Raw genomic sequence first — 26,054 nt, 5'->3', positions numbered from 1 at the left:
CTGCAGCCTGAGAACCCTTAGTACATACCATCCTTCTGGTAACAGATTTGCTTAGGCTTTCGGAGGAGAGCTTAGTAGAGTTCTGAGCATAGTCAGGAGACGACTGAAGCTCAATGAACACAGGAGGACAAAAGTCAGTGGAAATAAGTACTAATGCTCCTTTAGTGCTTGGAAGCTCATGAAGGCCCCTCCTGGTTTGTACAGTCCACACAGTTCTGGGCTATAATCACTAGTGCTAGAAACTTGCTCTTTGATCGTTAATACACATTCTCAAGCTGTCCTATAGCTATAAGAATTACGCATTTGGAGGCATACCATACATTCTGTGGCAAGACTGCAGTTCTGAAAATCTCCAAATGTCTTGCACAAAATGAACACATCACTTCTAAGCACAAACCAATTTCAAAGAACTCACTTTTGAATCATAGGCTGATTGCTGAATCACTTCTGGTGCCATCCAAAATGGCGTGCCTACAAAGGTGTTCCTTTTAATCTGTGTATCAGTCAGTTGCCCTGCAACTCCAAAATCCGCAAGTTTCACATCTCCTTGCTCTGACAATAACACGTTGGCAGCTTGAGAGGAGGAGAAAGCAGAAAAAACTAATTAAAAAGCAGAAAGAACTATTGCTTGAAGGGATATGGGCTCTGCATTTATTTAAATTTATACACACCCTTTATATCTCTGTGAATTTTCTTCTCTGAATGTAGGTAGTCAAGCCCTTTCAGTATTTCCTTGAGCATCGTAGCAATCTGGAACTCATCGAATGGGCCAGCACGGAGCTTTGGGAAGGAAACAAAGCATAATTCAAATAAAGCATAAACCCTGGCATCCACTGTTTGTTAACAGTTATTTGAAATGTCATTTTTCTTTTTTTAAAGATTTGCAGGAAAAGGTTCAAACACGAATGTTCCACAACAGACACTGTATAAATTCATAAACTTGGAAGAGTAACACAAGTAACTTGAAAACATTGTCAGGCAAACTTTAGGAAGGTTTTACTTTCCTGAGAAGCTTTGACTAATATGGCCTTTTAGAGAAGATGGCAAGAACACAGAACCATGGTATTACCTGCCCAAAAAATACATCCCACCTCACAGAATAGTAATAATTTAATTTATTAGATTTATACCCCAACACCTTCCTGCAAAGGAGACCAGGGCTCACTATTAAACTACACTATGTATGGGCAACTGCCTCCATTGGCAGTAATATACTGTACAGTACAACAGCTGTGAGGATTTAGGTAAGAGGTTCATAAGACTGTGAGCCACAAACTAGGGCTGATTTGCACTATTATCACTCTCTAATACATCACTTGAGGATCTGCAGCCGAACACAAGTCAAATTCTGTTTACTGTTTGTTTCCATTTCCATTCTGCCCTTCATCAGGCTGTAATGCGCTGTTTGAGGTGAAGTGATCTGAATTGTGGGCCATTTACCATGTCATGCTTTAGTCAGTGTTTAGAGCTATAGCAATCAACATACATGGATTTGTGTGTATATGAACCATAGCCCTCAAAAATCTGTTCCATTGTCCCTAGTGGACAACTGCCCCAAAACTCAGCGAACAGCAAGGCTTTTCTTACCTTTCCAAATTCCAGCTGAGAAAATCAGAAGGTGGCTGTTAGGGTTGAACTGAGTGCTACTTATGTGCAGAGACCACTTGTAATTCTATGCTGTTGAAATTCTAGTGGGATTAAGGCACAGTTTGTACAGAGCTTGCAAAAATGTCATGTTGCTCAATGTTAATAATATTTCAGGATCTCATAAGCATAAACACTGAGCAGCATTATCTTACAGGAAAAGGGTGGGTCTCTTATATAGGGCTGTGGTGGAGCTGGACTGGGGGATAGGGGAAAACCACACATCACCACCCAAAGCGCTTTGCTTTTTTAGTCCCTCCTAGGCTGCATCCGTCGTGAACACTGTGTTTGTCATAAGTAAAGGGCCCTTTCATGGCTTAAATTTAAACTGCCAAAAATGGAAAAACCAGGTCAGTTTCAACATTGAATATTAACCATGCTTTTGCTTCCATAGCACACTCCTGGAATCTGCTTCCAAGAAAAACATTTCTGTGTATTCAAAACTGGTAAAACATCTCACCTTTCAGTTTATTAATGAAACTTGTGTTTTGACAGCAACAAATCTTCCTCATACTGAAAAGTAGAAGGTGTGGTACACTTTTTGGTAATATATTGTTTTTTAAGACACAAGGTAGACAACCTGAACTCAAACTCATCTACAACTAGACATAAAGGAACACTGTAGTCATTGCACCAAGAGGAGCATTGTGCCACAAGACAGCCAGCTTCTCTCCACAGAAAAAAAATGTTTGAGTTGGATCAGGGAATCCCAGGCCATGCCCAGACACTGAGTCATTTGGTAGCTTCAGTCAAAATCCTCTGAGCTTCAGTACACCAACTGCAAGTAGAAGGAACCATTGCCTAACTGACAAGAGTCCTATTACTACTACTACTACTACTACTACTACAACAACAATGACGACTACTATAAGTGCAACTGGCAATTTACACAAAGCAGTTACAAAATGACATGTCCCCTTCTTGGAGGAGGGAATGATCTACAGAAAAGTTACATAATGCTCTGAACATTAGCATATTAAGGAGATGATCTGGCTTCAGTGTTGAGATTTCAGAACTGTGAATTAAATTTAATGATAACTTCTGTCATAAATTACACTTGAAACCTATTCCTTGACATGGATATTTAAACTTCTTGAAAAAGGAAGTATGTTCACTGAAAAAACTTCAAAAACTATCAACTCATAAATTATAAAAAGAAAGAAGTCACACTCTGAATATTAAGAATGTTATTACAAGATCACTGGATTGCTGTTATACAGTGGTACCTCGGGTTACATATGCTTCAGGTTACAGACTCCGCTAACCCAGAAATAGTACCTCGGGTTAAGAACTTTGCTTCAGGATGAGAACAGAAATCGTGCTCCAGCGGTGCGGCGGCAGCGGTAGGCCCCATTAGCTAAAGTGGTGCTTCAGGTTAAGAACAGTTTCAGGTTAAGAACGGACCTCTGAAATGAATTAAGTACTTAACCCGAGGTACCACTGTACTTTGAATTGCTTTACCCATATTTGATTGTTATTGTAATGATGTACTGAGTTGCATTCTTGTTGCTTTGAAATGAGCTACTTTTGAGCATTTTTACATGGAAAAGTAGCATACAAATTTTAGTAATAAGTAAGAATGCAGAAGCTAACTAGAAAATGAACAAGGCACAAACCATTAGAAGACACTTACCAGATCCAGTGCTGATCCCCCACCTAAGTATTCCATGATTATCCATAACTTTGTGCCCTAAAAATGAATGCAGATAAAGTGTTAGGCTTTTCAAAAGAGATTAGTAGATCAGCTCACTTCATCATTTCAATGAACTGTTGGGTAGAAGGATCAGTTATAAAGACCACAGCGTGGCAGTCCACACAGTACCTAAAGGAAGGTGCTATATGCAGATAGTAGAATATTCTGATTCAATGGCTCTTCATATTTTGCTAATGCAGGACCTTTGTAAAAATAGTGTTAAGATTACTGAACCAATAACTGTTGTTAAAATAAGGTTTTTTGTTTTAAACAGTATCTATGTTTGAGTAAGGACATGGCAGTAAGCCCTTGTTTGCAGATTATTTTAGAAATGCAATGCCCAGTGTGGTGACAAGGGATGAAGCTGTTGCTGGTTTAATTAGGCTAGAACTTTGTTGAAGCAATGCTCTCTCTGACTTGAGATCATATCACAAGGCAAAGAAGCACTCTTTGGAAATACTGGATGTTATTCTTGATCCCACTGCATTCCTCCAATGCTCAGAATGGTGGCATCCTTTGGCTGATAGATCTACTGTAGCCTTTGCCACAGAAGGTGGAACCTGCCCCAGTCATCTAAGTTTTGTTTACTTTCATTATGGATTATTGTAATGCACTCTCTGTGATCCAAAATATGGTAGCCAGATTTTTGTTTCATGCTCACTATTCTGTCAGGTCAACTGGCTTCCTATTTGCTTCTGGGTTTTGTTGAAGGTGCTGGTTTACGATTTAGGGTATGACAAAACAAAACAAAACAAAACAAAAAACCACACACCTAATTTTTATTTTGTCTTTTAATTGTTGGCTTTATTATATTTTATCTGTAATTGCTTTTACAAATTGGCTGTTAGTTATTTTTCTACTTTTATAACACAACAGACCGCAAATATACGCACATTTAACTTGTGCACGTTCAGCTTTTAAAAATGTAAAAAGGGGGAGCAGAAAGAGGGTGGGCATCTGGGCGAAAAAACTTCAGTGGCCATACCAGGCATTGCACCCAATGTGTTTTGACTAAATATGATTTTGGCTTTATGCACTATCCCTGAAACCCCCATGTAAGTTGTGGGTCTCCTTTATTTCATTTGGTTTTATAGTTATACTATACAGCCGTACCTTGGAAGTCGAACGGAATCCGTTCTGGAAGTCTGTTCAACTTCCAAAACATTCAGAAACCAAATCGAAGCTTCTGGTTGGCTGCAGGAAGCTCCTGCAGCTAATCAGAAGCTGTGGAAGCCCCGTTGGATGTTTGGGTTCCAAAAAAACGTTCGCAAACCAGAACAATCACTTCCGGGTTTGCGGCGTTCGGGAGTCAAGGTATGACTGTACAGTGATAATCTTAGCATAAGAGTGGAACATCTATCAATAAAAACAGAGTTAGAGCCACCATTCCATTTTCCCTTTGTACCACCTGATCATCCATCCTGAGAGAAAAAAGTGCATCTGAAAAGCTTGCATGATGAACTGTGAATACTAACTAATCCTGAAGAAAGGTATTTTAATCTCTTCAAATACTGCTCCAATGACAAAGTTTTACCACTCAAGATATTTGCATCTGAACCAAATGGGCTATTTATACAGCTATGAGACTGTCAGTTAACCATTTCCAGGTGAAAATGCTATAATGTGAAAGTATGCTTCTTCTTTTTAACAGAAGACTTCCTCCACTTATTTTGAACTGTTTCGTTCTCTGGCATCAATATTATATATTTGGCTGTTGTAATGAATCTGGAAAATGCTACATGGAAAACAGGTGAACTGCATTCCACTTATAAAGGATCCTAACAGTATTGTCATTAACAAGTTCCACTGAGCTCACTTGGATTTACCTTCTAATAAGTGGGTTTACAATTGGAATTGTTGAGACTATTTTATTAACTGGCATTTCAAGAGCAAAATATATATACACACAACCCTCAAAAAACACTTTTTATATGTATGTGTGCCTATGTGCACGTGGAGAGAGAAGAGAGACAGAGAGGGAGGGAGGGAGGGAGAGAAAACGAATAATCCTGGTCTGATTTTTAAAGTATTATTTGAGGTCTATTTTTAATAATAAAGACCATAAACAAATTGTCATATTAATTCTGCTCATGACATGAATTACATAAACAGTATTACCAACATAGCCATGTGATATTTACCAAAAAAAAAAAAAAAGGGCAGCTATTAGCAAAATAAAAAACAATGATAACACATGCTACTAAATCAACATTTGATCATCTCCTTCATACACAAGCAGAATATAGATTTTAGAACAAATATAACTGGTCTTAATCAAACATTTCAATTATTAGTTACAGATACTCAGAGCTATCAGCATAGTTAAGGGCTTCAAATGAAGGAAATTAACTGATAAGAGGCAATAGCCTCTCCACAAGAACGTCAGACAAAAGATTTGTCAGCAATTTATTTCCATCTAAGGCTGAATTTTAGCCCAGTTCAATTTTCTGAATGCACACGAAATACGGATGTAATTGAACAAGCAAATAAAGGGGCAGGGCAGCCATACTCCATGTCCAGCACTGAATAGAGCACAGTTTGTTGAGAATCATGAAGGATTAGAGACTGTATTTATACTATGAAGGCTTGTTCCAATGGTCAGAATTAAGAGGGAAGGCATTTGCTACTTTTAGCACTTTTCACAAAGCCCAACTGTGCTAGGAAGAAAAACCTGCAATGAGAACTCATTCTCAGGCTAACACTGTGTGGGCCACACAGATACCTTTGGATGGTTTGAGGGCAATCTGCTTGCAGAGCCAAAATAAGTACTGCTTTTCCAAGAATGCCTCAGTGAAGTCTCTACTATAAACTGTAGCTGAATGTGTATAGTTTTCACCTAGGCATCCAAGAACACTCCTTGGAAGTTACTACAGGACAAGAAAGTATAGCCTGTATACAGAGCAGAGGACAGCGCTTAATTATTGAATTTTGAACAATTTTTTGGTTAAAATTATGATGTGTTAGAGCAGGGACATGGAATCTCCAGCCCAGGGACCTAATTAGGTCCATCAAGTCTGAGAGTTTAGCCTGCCAGGCAGTTTTGCACAAACCATGGCCACTTTCCTCACACCTAATACCTAATGTCAGGTGCAGAAACATTCCAAGTCATGGCTAAATTGAAAAATGAGCACATACTAAATGTGCTCAATTCCTCCTTTAAATCACCAACTTGAATTGAGGTTGGCAGTGTGAAAGATCTGCCCTTGAAGGGCCTTGCTATAAGCACCAATTAGGTGGCTGGCGCTTACAGCAAACCCTGCTGAGATCTGCTGTGCTACACAGTTCCCAACTGGGAACTCTGAAGTGCAGTTGATCTCTGCCCAAAGCAAGACTTGCCACTTTCAGCAGGTATCTTTGCTTGCAACCTCACTGGACTTCAAGACAGGCTGCAAAGATCTAAAGGAATCAGAAACACATTTAAGAACGTGGTCCCAATTATTTCTTTTGAAGTTGGGTCATCTGACATTAGGGTTAAAAAAATATTTCCATTGTAATTCCTGCCAAAGTGTCCTGGTCTGTAGAAACTTGGCAATTTGTGGTAAGATTGTGCTGTGATGTTTCTGTTCAATATCGTATGTTTGACTTTTCTGCATGTTATAAGTACTTGTGAAACCACACAGAATACCAGTCATAAGCTCCCTAAAGTCACTGACTGATTTTTCATAACAGTTTTACATTTTATTTTTTTTAGTATGGAAACATGGTTTGCTATTTTAAAAATACGGCCATTGAGGAAATGCAATTTGTTGCATTAGTTGAAATGTCTGATCCTAACTGGGGGCAGGACCAGGGAAGGCAGAACAGATTACCCTCTTCCCACAGGCACGCACACCCAAGTGCAGTGTGTTAATGAGGACATTTTTGCTGGCATGCCAATGATCCAATTCTCCCTTGAGGATGAAATGGCTTCTTCTCTTCTAGCTTAGGCACTAGAACAACCACCAGACATCTCCACAGAAAAGTCCCACTTTCTGCCAAGCAGGGAGAATGCGGTTCTTCTGTAAAACCTTTACGGAGGGCCTACTGGATTACTACTGAGTGTGATTCTGAATGTGCTGTTCTAGCAGTGGTGCTGTGTCTTACTAGCTTAATGTATCCAATTTATTTTAATAGTCTTTTACCTCAACTTTATCTTTCTTAGCAGTCTTCTTTAAAGTGAGATGTAGCTATTTTAGAGAATAAATGAAATAAAAAGGAGCAGACTCCTGAAGTCACACAGCAATAGGGTAAAGAATTAAAATACAGTTTGCTTCCCTACATAAAAGAAATAAAATTATTTAGGATGCTTGCTTCTGCTGTATAAGGAGAAGTGGTGTGTGTGTTTGTGTGTGTGTGTGTGTGTGTGTGTGTGTGAAGAGAGAGAGAGAGAGAGAGAGAGAGAGAGAGAGAGAGAGAGAGAAATCTGTGTATGTGCTGAAAGGGGTTGAGAGAGTGGTAACTGTGTTACGCAGAAAGATAAACATCTCAGGCTCAAACAAGTACAGTGGTGCCTCGCAAGACGAAATTAATCCGTTCCGCGAGTCTCTTCGTCTTGCGGTTTTTTTCGTCTTGCGAAGCACGGCTATTAGCGGCTTAGCGGCTATTAACGGCTTAGCGGCTTTAAGAAAAAGGAAACAAACTCGCAAGAACTCGCAAGACGTTTCGTCTTGCGAAGCAAGCCCATAGGGAAATTCGTCTTGCGGAACGACTCAAAAAACGGAAAACTCTTTCGTCTTGCGCGTTTTTTGTCTTGCGGGGCATTCGTCTTGCGAGGTACCACTGTATGTATGAAAATAACTGAGGGGAAGAGGGAATGGATTTGATAGGAGAGAACAAAGCATTAAAAAACTTTTTTTAAAAAAGAAAGACACCAGACAGGTAGCTTTCCACCCCACTTCTTTGTCTTAATATTCTCTAATTCCACATCACCCCTTTGGGAAACTCTTCATCTTCTCACAGTCCGCTCTATCCCTTCCCATATCTGTTGCTCCATGCACAGCATCTTCATGGAGAGCAACACCTTGGCAAACAATGGGAATTTTTGAAAACTTGTGGATTACTGAGGGTACAAGAGGAGTGCCACTGGGAGGAGCACAGAGAGAAGAAAAGAGATGGTGCACCTGTAGCAGCAAAACCAGACTTCTTCCTCTGCCCCACCTGCAATAAAACTGCTGTAAATCTCCAACTCTTTGACTTTATCCCCGAAGGTGCATTCCTCCATTGTCTCCAGAGACAGATAGATGCCAACAAGGGGAGTGAAATGATTTGGTTTCAAAGTCCATCAATAGAGAGTATTGCTAGTTTGTTTTGGGTTTTTAATCCAAGCTTTAAATGTATTTTAAAATCAATAAAAGCACAACTAAAGAAGACAACTGGCCAGACAAACAACTGGAAGGTGTGAGTTGAAATGTCTTTACAATTTTTGACCACACCAAGACCTTGGAATGCAAACTTCAGAACCACAATACGAACAGACCGAACTCAAACTCTATCCTTCACCCACAAAATGTGGTACACTAATTTTTTTTAAAAAAATCTGATAGCATTCCATGGGTCTGCATCTCACAACATTAATCTTGCTGTTTTCAAAGAAAAGAATTGCATTTTTCCAGTAGACATGGAGCAACCATAAGAATTACCTTTAGATAGGAGCCATAGTACTTTGTTACGTAAGGGCTGTCACACTGGCTTAGCACAGTTATCTCTTGCTGGATGTCTTCTATTTCATCTTCTGCCTCCTCCAGGTCTATGATTTTTATAGCAACCACTTGTTGTGTCCGATTATCAATTCCTTTGAAGACTTCTCCAAATGAGCCTTTTCCAATACGTTCCAGTTTTGTGAAGAGTTCCTCAGGGTCAGCTCTATGGTTCTGAAGGGAGTGGGAGGAGGGCACAAAAAGAAAATACTGAGTGAGGTTTCTGCCTTTTCTCTCTCCAAGACTGAGGATTTTAATTCATATCAAGGGAATTATAATAAAGAAGGGGGATACACTGACTAGCACTGGGCGATATTATCAATATATCACCCAGGACCGGGGGGGGGGGGGGGGGAGACTGCAATGACAGCTTCACTCAGTGGTCTATCGCTGGTGAAACTGTCACAGCTCTTGAGCCCCTCCCTCTGCCTCCCGTGCCTGGCCTAGGAGCCCCGGGTTCCCTGCCAGCCGTGTGTGAGTGGAGGACTCCTAGCTGGCTCCCCTGCCCCCAGCAAAGCCTGGCCAAGGAGCCCCAAGTCCTCTGCCGGTTGAGTGCAAGGGGTGGAGGACTCGGGGCTCCCCCAGCTGAGCAGCAGGCTGGGCCAGCTGTATCGGCCACAGCCCACAAGGCAGGAAGGGGAAAGCGCCTCAGCTCCCAATGATGAGAGCTACGGCAGTTTCACCCAGCACCTTGCTGGCTGGGGCCAATGCAGTTTTTTACCGCGATGTTTGGCTGCAATACACCGTGATGTTGAAAACTCAACATTGCCCAGCCATAATACTGGCAAGTCCACCCTGACATTCAGCACCAAATAAATCCCAAATTCTTTAAACTAAGCCGAGTGTGTGTGTGATCTCCTAATCTTTGTGTAACATTTCACACAGCTTGAAGGGATGGAGAATGAAATGGTAATGAAAAGTGATGGAAAGTTCTCTCTGACCACAACAGCAAGAAAACTGTCTTGTAATTGAGGCAAGAATCTGCGTAAATTACTAATTCCATTTATTAACATGAACTGCTAATTTCATTATCTGATATTAGTCACACAGATTTCCGAATCCCTCAAAGATAGTCTTTTTAATTACAGTCACCAATTGCAGCTGTGACACTACCCTGCTGAAGGAAAATCAGCAAAAGATTTGTGTATTTTAGAAAGGATTGTGAGGAACCTTAGCAACAACTCAGGAAAGTTATAATAATGAAAAGAAAAGCTTCAGATTGTCACAGCAGCAATAATCTACCATTAACTGGGGGCATGTGATCATTGTCTACAAAAGGAGGGATTTATTAAAATTCTGTCTGTGAACAATAGATAACCACAAAGTACATGCATACATAAGATGGAAAAATCACCCATCATGTCTTTGTGAGGTTCAAAAAAACAAAACCCAGTCAAAGCAATTTATGTAATTTCCAGCAAAACCAACAAAAAAAGAGCCAGCATGGTGTAGTGATTAGAGAATGGGATTGGTACCTACAAGACCAGGGTCCCAGTCCCAACTCTGAGTGACTTGGCCAATTTCTGCTTTCAGCCTAACTTGCCTCACGCGGTTGTCATGAGGATAAAATGGGGAGTGTGTGTATGCTAAGAACCATGAATGCCACATTAAACTCCTTGAAGAAATTGAAAAAGATATATATGTAAAAGTAAGATTTAGCTAGGTAACTCATGTTTTTCTAGTTTAAATAAAAAATAAGATTTTATTAAGATTAATGTTAAAATAGATTAGTGTTATCTTCAATGAAATTCACAAAATAACCAATCAACCCACAGCTGGCTATGAATTTATTTTTGGTTTCTAATAAGAGCACTGATGGTAACAAGGACCTGATACAGCGGTACCTCTAGATACGAACGGGATCCGTTCCGGAGCCCCGTTCGCATCTAGAGGTAAACGTATCTAGTGACGGTGTGTCTGCACACGCGCGCGTTGCTTTTCGCCGCTTCTGTGCATGCGCGTGACGTCATTTTGAGCGTCTGCGCAAGCGGCAAAACCAGGAAGTAACGCGCTCCGTTACTTCCGGGTTGCCGCAGAGCGCAACTCGAAAGCACTCAACTTGAAGCATATTTAACCCGAGGTATGACTGTAGGTCATTTGTTAATGGCAGTATGTCCAACCCTTGCTAAACTACTTCTAAATAAACTGGTATTTAATCTCTTAAAAATATAATTGCAGCCTTTAGTATTATTAATCTTAAATGTCAGGGTTGAACTAGAGTCCCTGAGCCATGCAGTTCAAATGCTTTGTCGTTAGACTATAGTTTCTTCCTACTGGAGGAGAGAGGATAGGAAATGCTATGAAGGAAAAATAATGCAAATGGTTGAAAATGCTTCCTCCCCTTAAAAAAGCTCAGTTGAAGGCTACATCGTGTTACATTTCTAACTGGCCCTTCCTTCAAAGAATAGGGATTTGAACCCTCGTCCTCCTAGCCTCAGGTTAACATTCTAAGCCATGGGTAGGCAAACTAAAGTTCATGGGTCGGATTAGGCCCAACTGCCTTTGGATCCAGCCTGTGGATGGTTTGGGAATCACCGCGTGGATCACCAGCGCACGTGCATTCTTTCCCTCTCCCTCCCACAGCAGTAGCGGCGGCGCCTCCTCCCTCCCTCCTCCTGGCTTCTCCTCGCCCTGCCTAGAGGAGGAAGGGGGCTGGGCTTTGTTGGTGCCAGCAGCAGCAGCGCTCGAGTGGCTGCCATTTTAAGCAGCCCCTCTCCGGAGCCCTTTTGCACGCTGCTCATCGTCCCTCCGCCGTTGCCACCAGCCCCTGCTGCTCACAAGACACAGGTAAGCAGCTACTGGGGCTCATGGTACTCTTGCATCTCCCCCCCCCCCAAAAAAAAAATATAGTCCGGCCCCCCACAAGGTCTGAGGGAGAGTGGACCGGCCCCCTGCTGAAAAAGTTTGCTGACCCCTGCCCTAAGCACTATCCCATCACACTGGCTATGCTAATAGATGCTAGGCAGTAACATTTTGCAACCCAGGAGTTATCTTTCCCAGGAACTTTACTCAGCCCTTTGCAAATACAGAATTGCAAAGGCCCAGGGAACTTATGCACTACAAACAAGGCCTGAACCTGGAGCATGTTCCAATTTGTACTTTTTTTTTTAGTACAAGCCGCAGCAGTTGTGCAACATTCCCAGCTTGCCTAATTGTTCCTCTTTAGAAACCAGCTGATAATTGCATAGACTATTTCCTTCAGCGTTAAAACTGTTCTAAAGCCTCATGGAATTTTCCACTTCTAACTCTTCATCCCCAGCTGTACCCCACCCCAAGGACTGGATGCTCCCAGAAAAAGGCAAGGGTACTGCTGCAAGAGGAGAATCAAGATGCTTGTAAAAAATCACCTCTCAAAGATAAAGAAACCAGCAGGGATTTTTCTTTTCAAGTTTACAAGGAAACATGTGTCAGTTTCGTAGATGTTTAGAAATAATGTAGGTTTTTCCAAAACTAGATATACTTTTAGAATCTCCCACTTTAGAAATCTGTTTAAAGACTGTTAGCAGCTGTATGCAAACATCATCTGAGTTGAAATAAAAAAGGCAAACATAACCAAATTCAGTAATCCAGCATTTAGCAAGGACTTGTTTCCTTAACCATTACATAAACCAGCAAAAACGTAACATTATGTGTCAGTGATGCTCTTTGCTATTCAATACACTATGAGGGATAAAAGGGAAGCCAGCCATTCTAGCAGAAGACCCCCTGAACGCAATAGACCTAAGTACCTTGATTTCAATAGGCCTCATCTGAGTATGACTTAATAGTGCAAACATCATAGGGTTGTCCTCTTTTTCAGGTCTGGTTGCAACATGAGCTTTTTCCTGGACAGGTCCTCTTTTTCAGGATTAAAATTTCTGTCCAGGCAGATTTTTTAAATTTGGCAAAATGTCCTGGGTTTTTTTTGTTTGGTTTTTTGTTTACACTAATCCAAGATTTTTTTACAAAAGATAAATACAATTTTTAAAGCCTCATGCATCACGCTCCAATTTCTCACTGTTTTTCATAAATGGAATATACATGTTAAACAGTTTAATAAATTGTTCTGTGCACACTTATGTTCACAAAGGCATATGTGGCAAGTGAGAGAGAAATATGTATTATTATTATTATTACGTTGAAAGTTAAGAACATTGCTACTAACAATGTATCTATCACAGCTTCTATAGCTGTAAGAGCTCTGTAGTTAAAAGTAGAAGTTGGCAAATGTGTCCTCTTTTTTTGCTCTTCAAAATATGGCAACCCTAAAACATCATGATAGTTGATGTCACATGTTCCATGACAAAAAAATACTTTTTTCAGTGGCAAGGAACTCTGAACAAAACAATAAGAAGTGATAGAATTCTGAAAATAATAAATAATCCTGCACTCACTGTCTAAATTAGCAGCACTTGTACTGAAGAGTCAATATCTATACTGTCACTTTGAAAATCCTCCGTAAGAACATAAGCAGAACCCTACTGGACCAGAACAAGGATCCATCCAGCCCACCACCCTGTTCTCACAGCGGCCAACCACAGGCCCATGGGAAGCCTACAAACATAACTTGACCACAACATTACTCTTCTCTCCTGCAGTTCTCAGCAACTGGCATTCAGCGGCATGCTGCCTCCATGGAAACTAATGCAGCAGGCAGTTTGTACATGGCCAGAAGCAATGTTAGCAGGAGACCTGCCTGCACTTCCCCATTCCCGCGTTTAGCAGGACCATTCTTTTTGTGCTCCCATTGTTTGAGACAAAATAGCAGGGAAAGTGCCCTCAATTATTCCAGCTCCCCATGGCATTTTCAACTGTGTGAACTCAAGCCAATGATCCCCAGCAGCCAAGAGTGAAAGCGAACAAACATCTTCGTAACTTGCAGGATTAACATTCAGGGGTTCATCATTCTGTGTCAATCCTTAAGCCTAGCAAGAATCATGTATCAAAATATTCTTGGTGAGAAGAAGCCACGGTGCTTCTCATTGGAAAAGCACCCCTCCAATTTGTCATTCCCTTCAGCCTCCAGCAAGAATACTGTTCCCCATACACTCATCCACAAAGAGAACACTTCCCAAAATGGACAATGTTTTTTTGGGATTCTAAACTTGTCCTGGTTCATCAGTGTCCACTGGATGATACCAGATTGTGATTTTTTAAGCTTGATAGGGCTGGATCTCAGAGCTTGTCAATATATGAGACCTTTATTTGTAGTTTTGCAACTGAGCATATTTTTAAAAATTACACAGATGAAAGTCATCAACTAAAGCAGCTAAGTTAAAGAAGATTCTCCTAAGGGTAGAGGTGAGTTTGCACAATTAAAAGTCAAAACAAGAAGTTCATAACTCCACAGCCCAATTTTGCCTTTCAATTTGCATTTTGATCCATCATGACATTCTAAGGATCTCTTAAGAACCATAATTGTAGCAGGACAGTTATTCTTAACTTTGTACTTACAGTACAAGCTATTCTATGTTATTTATTTTGGGGTCGCAGAGAGGCCTGAAAGGCAGCTCCCTATGGAAGATTAAAATATTCAATTCAGGAATGTTATTTAAGTAGGATAGAAAACTAGAGATGGAAAATTGCCTATAAACATAGATCTCCAGAGAACACATGAACCCACTAGAACTGCCTTCAAGAAGCCATAAACTCTCAAGCTCCATTCCCCTTCTGTAATGTGGGGAGGATACTGACCTAAATTGATCTTACAGCTTGCAAGGAGGTCTGTGAAGCACTTTGAAGCCTTTCAAGTGCAAGATGGTAAACGCTATAAGTAATCATCAATATGCCTTTAGAACCATATTAAGACTTTCAAAAAAACAATTCATACATTTTATGATGTCAGTTGAACCCTCAACTTGAAGCAAATCCTAGCTACTTGAAAGCTGCTTTATGCCCATCAGCATGCAGAGATATTAAAATAATACTACAAAATTTAGAATAAATTTAACTGTGGATAATATGCCTAGCCTATAAAGGAAAGTCTTCCTATCAACAAACACTAAGGGAAGTTTGAAAGCAACAAGGAAGCACAACCCATATTCTCTTTTCTACCTCACCCCCCAAAGTATGGGATTACAGTGGTACCTCGGATTAAGTACTTAATTCGTTCCAGAGGTCCGTTCTTAACCTGAAACTGTTCTTAACCCGAAGCACCACTTTAGCTAATGGGGCCTCCTGCTGCCGGAGCCCGATTTCTGTTCTTATCCTGAAGCAAAGTTCTTAACCTGAAGCACTATTTCTGGCTTAGTGGAGTGTGTAACCTGAAGCATATGTAACCTGAAGCGTATGTAATCCAAGGTACCACTGTATGATACTTTTGACAGACAGCAAAATAAAAATTGGAGGATTATCTCTATGTTGTGGACTCTTCTTCATTGGAGGTTTTTAAGCAGAAGCTGGCTGGCCATCTGTCATGGATACTTTAATTGAGGTTCCTGTGTTGCAGGCGATTGGACTAGAAGACCCCTGGGTTCCCTAACTCTACAACCTTTTTCAGCCCAAGGACCACATTCCTGTGTGGACAACTTTCCAGGGATGCCAGTAGTGAGCAGGGTCAGAAGCAGAATTGCAACAGATGTGACTCTTACCTTTTTATGGTAGGTGACATTGCAGCCATGCCAGAGGTTTCTACACCCCCCCCCCATTCAACCACTACCTCAAGGTCACAGTTTAAAAATACATTCCATACGGGCAACAGCACCCATGGAGTGTGTGGAACTGGGCTGGTGAGAGGAGGTGTATCTTGGGAGGCACCCCAGGACCTGGAGGGCCACATTTGGCCCCCAGGATTGAGGTTACCCATAACTGGTCTATAGTTCTCTCCATTACAATAAAAAACACAGCAGTTATCTGTAAGCTAGTGAAAGGATCATATCCACCATGTTCAGGGAAGCCTTAGCAAAACAAGTATTTACAGAGAGTTTAAGGATATCTGTCATGTCAGTATCTTCACTGGAATGTTCTTGAGATGTGACACTGCCCAATAACCTGGTGATTCTTGTTTGAGATTTCACACCCCTGTCATGAGTTGATATTCTGTTGTTTGCTTGTAACACTCCCATATTCTACCTTAATGTGCTGAGAAATCTTAGCTTGCCCAGTAGAAGAATCCTTTTGTTTAATAGGTTTTTTCTTACAGTAATACCTGCATTGGAGTCATGAATTCAGTCGTGCAAAATATGGAATACAAACTACAGTAGGTAGCCTCAAAGAAAGAGTAGACAAGGAACTATTACCACACAGGTGGAGAGATGAAACATGAAGCGGTATGACTTGCAACAAGGAAATCTTTTTAACCTTTGTATGTTATATTTCATTGTTTTACTTCCTTCATTAGTTTGGGTCAGGAATACTTTTCAAGATGACGAAATCTAAATCTACATGAAGATATTTATCAAGCATTAGTGCACTGAATAATGTATCCACCTGTTCTGTAAACCAGCAAAGCCTTAGCATTTCCCAAATGCAATGCAATACACTTATCTAGGCTGGTATCTTATAGCTATGAACAACCAAGGGTTACTCTGGTAGCAATATACATTTGTGAATATTGTGAAGCAACTAGACAATGATCCAACACTGCTAGAAAAGCTGGACTACCCGTGAGACATGGGTCCAACGCCTAACAGAAAATAATGCCAAACTCAGCGCTGCAAGTGGCACTACTCTAGTGACAGGTGCCTCATTTGCAAAAGGGGAAGAGTCCCTTCTATGCTTCAGAAGGCCATTAGTTACCTTTAATCCTGGCACCTACTCATATAGAAAGTAGATTTAAAATGCTAAAAGACTGGAGGTATATGCTCTTTTACTGACTCTACATGCCATAGTAGGAATCAACCATCTGTGAGGTACTAAACCCTAATAGTTTAAGGCAGTGGTTCCCAATGATCTAACTACTGAGGACCCCATTTTTCAAAAGCAAAGCCAAGGACTGCCTGTTTTTGAAAATTTTGATATCTATAGTAGTTTTTGTTATGTGAATGGTGCCACAGACCCCCTAGATGGGTTACGCTGACCCCTTGAGGTCTGCAGACCACCAACTGGGAACCACTGGTTTAAAAAATAATGTAATTTGCCTTCGCTTGCAATTCTACAAGGAGTAACTGAATAGTCCTGAAAAGTGTTTTGCACTTAAAACTACAGCTGTCGTTTTCTGTGAAAAGCAGAAGTTTGGCATGTACATAAACTCTTACATCAGCCCTCAAAACAGGAAGGTTGTTAGCAATATATGTCTGACACTGAGCAGTCTATGCAAAATTAATTTGTGTTCTCAAGTCTAACAAGTTAGCAGGTCTCAACATCACAGAAACATCAATCAAAAGTTAACATGACTAGCTGCTCCAGGTCATACTGGAACACCGAGCTGCCTTCCAGAGTGGGTTGTCTGAGGCTGCAAATTAAGAACAATGTTTCTACCAGTCTATATCTTTGTGAACACCCACTTCAGTCAACACTGTTTGATCCTCCCTGCTATAATGCTAAATAACCTAAAACTCAAGAGGGAAAACAGTGCCTTTTCTCCTGACAAAGCAGAGTTCAAAGCTTGATCAAGATGACAACAGAGCAGGAATATCAAGAAGCACATAATTATTAACATGAAGCACTTTACTTTTATAAAACGTACAACAAATCATTACCCTTCATTACAACAAAGCACATAGTCTGCAAGTTTAAATGAATATTGATTTCTTCCCCAATTAACAGTTTTCAAGGGCTCTCTACTCTGCTCTCTATTGTCTTTGGAGCCAATACTGCAACCCTGACTACATCTGTGTTGAAAAGTGTCCCAATAATTTTAAAGGGATTTAAACCTAACTAGGTATTCTCAGGATTACAGAATTAGCCCTCTCACTAGTGTCTGATTGTATGCTAGAAATCCTTTTCTTAGTTCTATTTCTTTCCAAACTAGTTAAAATGTTCCAAGTTATTTTTGTTATCTTTAGAACTATAATTAACCTTTCTAGGTGGAAAAATCAAAATTAGAAACAGAACTGTTAGAACCCAAAACTAAGATTTTGTCAAAGATGTATAACTTGCTGTTGAAATGGAATACACAGGATGAAACGGTGAAATCTGCTATGATTAAATGGGCACAAGATGTTGGACATAACATAATGATGGCTGACTGGGAACAGTTATGGACCACAGGTATGAAGTTTACAGCATGCAATGCCTTAAGAGAGAATATTATGAAAATGATATACAGGTGGTACATGACCCCAGTCAAGCTTGCAAAAATCTATCATCTGCCCGATAATAAATGTTGGAAATGTAAAGAAACTGAAGGTACATTCTTTCACCTTTGGTGGACGTGCCCAAGGATTAAGGCTTTCTGGGAGATGATCTATAATGAATTGAAAAAGGTATTTAAATATACCTTCTTGAAGAAACCAGAGGCCTTTCTCCTGGGCATAGTCGGCCAATTGGTGCTAAAGAAGGATAGAACTTTCTTTATGTATGCCACAACAGCAGCAAGAATACTTATTGCAAAGTATTGGAAGACACAAGACCTACCCACACTGGAAGAATGGCAGATGAAGGTGATAGACTACATGGAATTGGCGGAAATGACTGGCAGAATCCGAGACCAGGGAGAAGAGTTGGTGAAAGAAGATTGGAAGAAATTTAAAGACTATCTACAGAAATATTGCAAAATTAATGAATGTTAGAATGATGTTAGAATGAAGTTAGGTGGTTTAAGCAGTAATGCTATAAAGGTGTATGTAAAAATGGATTGATAACAGGTGAAAATTTAAAGTTATAGTATATTAAGTTAAAGGATTAAGAGAAAATAAAGAGGGAAAGAAATTGCTGAATTAACTAATTGAATTGGAATACAAAAAAGGGAGGTATGAGGAGGTCAGGGAAACAAGGATATGAATGTAAGGCATGGAAAGATTGATCTATTTTTTTCCTTTTTAAGTGTTTTTTATTCTTTTATTCTGTATTTTGTATTTTTCTTGTATTTTTACTTCTGTCTTTTGTTTTTGCTTTTCTTGTTTTTATGTAATTCTTTTTTCTGAAATTTTAATAAATATCATTTAAAAAAAATATAATTAATCTTTCTACAGATTAAGTATTCCACATAAACCCATCAGAAGTGGTGATCTTTATTTACATCTTATCTGGAGCATGTCATCTTCAAAAGGGTGGGTTTTTTTGGGGGGGGGTGTCTTTTGTAAACAAGTTTCCCTCAGACTCCACAAACGTCTGGAGTTGTGAGCAAGAAAGAATGGCTAATTTCATTCTGAAGGTTTTGTATTATTGCACCACTTTCTCTAACTGACAATAATTCGACTGCGGCAGACCAACACAGCTACCTACCTGTAACTAGTGCGCATTTGTTACACTTCATATACTTAATATTTGCTGCTTTTACTAAAGGAGTAAGTCTGCCTTCATTTTTTGACTATACTCTTTAAATATTTCTATTGTGACAATTGGAGTGCCCTCTGAAAACAGCTTTAAAAATAGTATTCTACTGACCTGTTCTTCAGTATCAATATTAGCCTCCAAATTCATATCGGCCAAAACAGGAGTTCTGTGTGCACATTTTTGAGCTATAAACTCCAGTTAAACCTGAAGAACCATCACAGACTGAGAGCAAGCTGTGAATTCCATCCCATCACATGCAACACAACTGGAGTGTTGGCCAGTTTCCAAGCACAGCCTTTGCATAGATATGCCAACAAACATGATTTCAATCTGACAGATATCGCTAAAGGCTGAAGGCAAGTTCTAATGTTTCATCCAGGAAAAGTAGTAGCTGTACCTTGGTTTTCGAACAGCTTAGTTCTCGAATGTTCTGGCTCCCAAATGCCACAAACCCTGAGTGTTCCGGTTTGCAAACTATTTTTGGAAGCCAAACGTCTGATGGGGCTTCTGATTGGCTGCAGGAGCTTCCTGCAGCCAATCAGAAGCTGCACTTTGGTTTCTGAACCTTTTGGAAGTCAAACAGACTTCCGGAACGGATTCCGTTTGACTTCCAAGGGATGAATGTAATGTGAACCAAGGGCTGTGAAGCTGCTACATTTTCTGGGGATGCAAAGACCCAACACAACTCCCTCTTCAACTGAACAAGTATTCCTGTACTCCTTCAAACCCATCCAGAATGGCATCAATAAGGTTGGAATCTCAGTATCCCCTCATGGGTAGGTGGTTGCCATGTTTACCTGTTCAGGAAGTTACCTGTTCAGGATGGGGCTGCACTGGCTCTGAAGGAACAAGTGCATTGCTTGGAGTACTCCTGAAAACACATTTGCAGCTAGAAGTCCAAGTGTCCTCTGTGGACATGAGTGCCTTTTATGAGCTTCATCTCGTTCGTCTGGAACTACAGCTGTTCCTGAACAGGGAAAGCCTGACCACCGCAGTTCACCAAGTGTTGGAAACCTCAAGGCAAGATTACTGTAATGTGCACTATGTGGGGCTGCCCTTGGGTCTGGGTCAGAAACTCCAGCTGGTGCAGAATGTGGCACTCAGACTGCTGAAAGGAGCTCCTAGGTTGAGAACACATGAAGACATTGTTAAAACAGGAGCACTAGCTGCCCATTTACTACTGAGCTGGGGTCATGGTTCTTGTATGAATTTACAAAGCCTGAACAACTTAGTTGTAGAGTGCCTCAAGAATTACCTGAACCCTTACATCCCAGATCGATCACTGAGATCACCTGCAGGAGCATCGCTGGTCATTCCCTGAGTTGGTAAGGCTCATTTGATAACAAGAGTCTTTATTTTCATTGGCTCAGTCCTGTGAACACTCTGCCAATGGAAATTCAGCAGACACCTTCTGTGCCATATTTTTAAAATGTCTGCTACAAACTTTTCTACCCTGCCAGGCCTAGCTATGCAGGCATTTAAGAACACATTCTTCTACAATGGTTAATTGATGTCTGTTTTTAACTTTGTTATGGTTTTTATTGTACAGTTTTATGTTTTATTGCTGTAACCCACTTCTATATATTTTTATAGCATAGCAGTGCATAAATATTTTTATTTTTTTAAAAAAGAGTACCCCTGATGGGATAAAATGGCAGATAGAAAGGCAGAACTACCCACCCTCCAAATTTTGTAAAAGGAAAACTTACATATTATATTAGTGAACAAGCCGCTTCCAGGGCTTCTGATTGAACTTTCAGTTCTCCACAGCCAGAAACCACATTTATGCTTAAATGAGCCTATTTTTTTTGTCAATCAGCATCTCATTGTCAAAATACTAAAGTAGTTCAGAATTCAGTTAATAACAGTAGGTATGTCAGATCCAAATCACAGACAAACTACATTACGCTACCCAAGACAACTCAGCAGGCTGGAATGATTTAAAATTAGATACGAATTTTCAGTATAAATATGCCAGTAACCTCTACATATGTAAGGAACGCAGGTTCCATGGAAGGGAACTAAGTCAAACACACACAAAAACTCCTGTGGCTCACCACAGAGCACAAAAAAAATCAAAGCAAATACACAATGGAAAGATCAAAGTAAATGCATATACAGTGGTACCTCGGGATGTGAACGGGATCCGTTCCGGAGCCCTGTTCACATCCTGAATAGAACGTAAGACGCAACCGTGCAGGTCGCGTTTTGCCGCTTCCATGCATGCGCGTGAAGTCATTTTGAGCGTCTGCACATGCGTGAGGGGCGAAACCTGGAAGTAATGCACTCCGTTACTTCCAGGTTGTCGTCGAGCGTAACTTGAAAACGCTCAACCTGAAGCACATTCAACCTGAGGTATGACTGTAGTCCTGTTCACATACTGTTTGTGTGCACACACTATACTGTTGTAACCAGTCTCAACAATATTTGGAAACTTGAGTACTTTGAGAGGCAAGGGAACCTCTTCAGAAAACTCTTAACACCATCAAACTTACAGTTCCCATGAATCTCTGAAGGAAGTCATGACGGTCTTAGGGTAACCTGATTTAAATTTAATACCACCTTGTTTAGAGTTCTGGACAAGCTAAGCAGGAATTATTCTATTTCAAGCTCCTTCAAACAAGTCCAACATTATGTAGTAAAAGTTGCAAGTACAGGTGTCCAAATATTTTCCATGGTCCTAACTTAAATATACCTATGAGAGAACACTACATTCAAGCCCAGATCTGTTTACACTTACTGAAATCAAGCTACACGCACTTCCATGCTACATCCATCCTTGAAGAAACATTTGTTTTGTGTTATGCGCCTTCATTTAAAAGGAAAAAAAGTCATCCAAGAATTCTCTGCAGCTATATAAAACCAAAACAGAGAATACTATTAACTCTATGCATATCTAGGTTAAGCTACCAGCTATGAAGTAAAAGGAAGTGTGCTATTACATAAAGTTTATTGCCAACTCTACAAAGTTTTTCCTGGAATTCAGCCCTGCCCAAGAATAATCACAAAATCAAAGGGAGAAAATGGAGGAATATATTTTTAGGTTTGAAAAATGAAAATTCACTTCCAATTTGCTTGCAGCTACTCATGTATGGCGAGAATTGCCTCCATTCAAGGAGGCTAATGATGAAAAATGGGTTCTTCCCATAACCCCTTCAGAAGATCGAATCAGGATTCAATGTGACCAAACTAACAAATGAAAGGCCTGGAAAAAACCCAGAAAAATTGAGGGAAAACCAGGTTTTCCCCTGTTTTTTTCCAAAGCCGGTTTTTCCTGCCCGGGGGGGGGGGGGAGTTTGATATACTTTGAATATGCCACACACTATTCCCCCCTCTCCATTTTTCCTGGAAAAAAATGCCTTTGGGGAAAAAAACCTGTCCCCCACCCCCCATTTTTCCGTTTTTTCCCCAGGTCTTCCAGCACCCACACTTTGGAGCTCCCTGCCGCCTGATACCAGGCAGGTGTTCTCACTGTACTCTTTCCAGCAACTGCTCAAAACATTTTCGTTAGGGCCAGCCCATCTGAACACGTAAAAGCTGCATGCAATTTACTTCCTTTTAACCACTGCTGACTTTAATCATATTTGAATACAGTGGTACCACAGGTTACATACGCTTCAAATTACAAACACTTCGGGTTACAAACTAACCCGGAAGTAGTACCTCGGGTTGAGAACTTTGCCCTAGGATGAGAATGGAAATCGTGCTCCGGCGGCACAGCAGCAGCGGGAGGCCCCATTAGCGAAAGCGCGCCTCAGGTTTAGAATGGTTTCAGGTTAAGAACGGACTTCCGGAACAAATTACGTTCGTAACCCAAGGTACCACTGTACTCTTAAATACCTGCCTTTAACTGTGTTTTATCAATCATTTTAATGTTCTGTTGTATATTTTTGTAAACTGTTTAGAAAGCTCTCTTACCATCATGCAGTTTATAATACATAATAACAAATTCAATTTTAAAAACACACACACTCCTTTTCCTTTCAAACAGAGTTTGAGCCTTAGTGCAACATGTTATTCAATAACTGGATGTTGGTTACTTCTGGGCCTGGCATGCAACAAATTTGCCTTACGATTAGCCCTGGCTGACCTCAAGTAGAGATGGCAAGGCCTGGAAAACCCCCGGAAAGAACAGGTTTTTCTCCATTAATTCCCAAAGCTGTTTTTTAGAAATCCATGAGAAAAATGACAGAGGAAGAGGAAGAAGAAATGGAAAATGATAGCAGTAGTTCAGAAAATGAGATAGAATAAACTGCATGTATATGTTGTGTCTTCTGTTTTTTGTTTTTTTTAAAGCACTACTCAAAGGGTAGACCTTCTATGGAGCTTAAATATTGAGATGGATCTTAACTTTATTTGCTATTGGTGCTAAGGTGCAAATCTGATTATTTTTTATGTTGATGGTTTTTTGCTTTTTTGTTGCTTTTGAGGGAAAGGCGGGTGGTTACCTGTTTTATTGCAAGCATAATACTTTTATATACACTGCGTTTCATGCAATTTGTAAAACTACTCCACACTGAACTTTTTTTCAATTTTTCCAAAATTTCCATTTTTTCCAGGGGGAAAAAGGGAAAAAATGTTTTTTTTCTCTTGGCTTCAAAATTTCTGGAAATTTTACATCTCTAGTCAGGAATTTTAAGACAAATGCACAAATAAAGGATGGGGGATACCTAGTGTCCTGATCAAGTGACATCACAGTATCGCTCTATTCTGCCTTGGTCACACTACACCTGGAATATTGTGTCCAGTTCTGGACATCACCGTTTAATAAGCTGTTCAGTTTAATTAAACGTTTTGCCCAGCGCAGTTCCCTCATTGCGAGAAGTGAGGTTACAGGAAACCAGACAGAGGGCCTTCTCAGTTGTGGCGCACGCCCTGTGGAATGCCCTCCCATCAGATGTCAAGGAAATAAGCAGCTATCCTATTTTTAAAAGACATCTGAAGGCAGCCCTGTTTAGGGAAGTTTTTAATATTTAATGTTGTATTGTTTTTAACACTCGATTGGGAGCCGCACAGAGTGGCTGGGGAAACTCAGCAAGATGGGTGGGGTATAAATAAATTTATTATTATTATTATTATTATTATTATTATTATTATTATTTTGACAAGCTGGAGCATGTGCAGAGAAGGGCAACCAAGATGATCAAGGGTCTGGAGAACCAAGCCTTATGAGGAACCGTTGAGGGTGTTGTGTATGTTGAAATATTCTTTGCCAAAGTAACATTCTCTGTTTGAAAACCACAGTCTCAAAGTCACATATAGATAACTTAGTTACGTCTAACCACATGGCCAACTTCTAATACCTGCAGGACTTGGACAGTGATCTTATGTATGTATTTACGTGTATGGGTTTTTGTATGTAAATGTAAATGTATATGTAAAGGTAAAGGACCCCTGGACAGTTAAGTGCAGTCAAATTTGACTATGGGGTGCAGTGCACATCTATCTCTGTGTTCAGGCCGAGAGAGCCGACATTTGTCCACAGACAGCTTTCCGGATCATGTGGCCATCATGACTTAACTGCTTCTGGCACAACAGGACACCGTGACGGAAGCCAGAGCACACGGAAATGCTGTTTACTTTCCCGCTGCAGGGGTACCTATTTATCTACTTGTAGTGGTGTGCTTTTGAACTGCTAGGTTTGCAGAAGCTGGGATAGAGCAATGGGAGCTTCCCCCGTCATGCTGATTTGAACCACCGACCTTCCAATCAGCAAGCCCAAGAGGCTCAGTGGTTTAGACCACAGCGCAACCCACGTCCCTCTATGCATATGTGTGTGTGTGTGTGTGTGTGTGTGTGTGTACACACACACATACAAGCACCAATGCAAGCAGAGAAGTCTCTGCCTAGAAGAGCTTATAATTTAACATTCTACACAGGGGAATAATTTGAGAAAAACGTCACGTATGGTAAGAATGTATATTTAGCTACTGCTGAGAAAACCCATACCTTCCTCTAAAACTAGGAACTGAGGTTTGAAGAGCTGTAGAGGGTGGTAGTAGCGTATTATAACCAAGGAGGGAAGAAACATTATCTGTTGTTTCCATTTTTGTTCCCGCTGGTTTTAATCTTACCATGACATTTTAAGTTGTACTTTAAATTGGAGTTTTTTAAAGCATCTCTGTGGACCTTGGCTTAGGTCCAAGATACCTTAGGGACCAGCTTCTCCCATGCAGCCAACCTACTACCAAAGATGTGATGGAGAAACTCTTATCTAGGTCCCAACTATGGTGTACGTTCAGCTGCTGGGGCTGAGTGAAAGTGACTTCTCCATGGCTGCACCTAAATTAACGAATTATTTCCATTGAGAGGCTTGTATGCACCCTGCCAAAAGCTTCTGCCATACAATGAAGCACTTTGCTAGGCAGGCAAGACAAAGACCACAGATACTTAGCAGGCAAAAACCTTGTCAGAATTATTAAAAAGTCTTTTACCAACTGGTAATCATCCATCATGCAGCAACATGTTCCACAGCCTTGGTGCAGCCACTGATCATTTCAATTTCTAATCTTCTACCTACAACATTAGAAACTGAAATTATCAGCGGCTGCACCAAGGTTGTGGAACATGTTTCTGCATGTTGGATGAAGAACATACCATGAAAAAGTTGCAAGCTGTCACCTATTAAAGTCTCTGAAATGTTCTTAGATATTGGGAGTGGGAGAAGGGAAGAAGAGGACTGCACG

The 26,054-nt window shown here is 40.5% G+C and overlaps 1 protein-coding gene across 2 annotated transcripts in view; it reads right to left on the bottom strand.

Moving 5' to 3' along the window:
- Nucleotides 1-26,054, bottom strand: part of STK26 (serine/threonine kinase 26) — a gene marked incomplete at its 3' end in the record, with an annotated part of 50,698 nt that overhangs the window by 18,807 nt on the left and 5,837 nt on the right. For both annotated transcript variants that reach the window (XM_080990401.1, XM_080990400.1), the window contains exons 3-6: nucleotides 8,956-9,186; nucleotides 3,278-3,334; nucleotides 672-780; nucleotides 416-573 (exon numbers count right to left, since the gene is read on the bottom strand). In XM_080990401.1, the coding sequence (XP_080846527.1) occupies nucleotides 416-573; nucleotides 672-780; nucleotides 3,278-3,334; nucleotides 8,956-9,186 (555 nt within the window). The remainder of the gene's footprint in view (nucleotides 1-415; nucleotides 574-671; nucleotides 781-3,277; nucleotides 3,335-8,955; nucleotides 9,187-26,054) is intronic.

The sequence above is a fragment of the Podarcis pityusensis genome (genome assembly GCF_964106645.2).
Source record: "Podarcis pityusensis genome assembly, chromosome: Z".
Taxonomy (NCBI): Eukaryota; Metazoa; Chordata; class Lepidosauria; order Squamata; family Lacertidae; genus Podarcis; species Podarcis pityusensis.
Note: the sequence above shows the minus strand (reverse complement) of the source record. Positions and strands in the feature narration are given on the sequence as shown.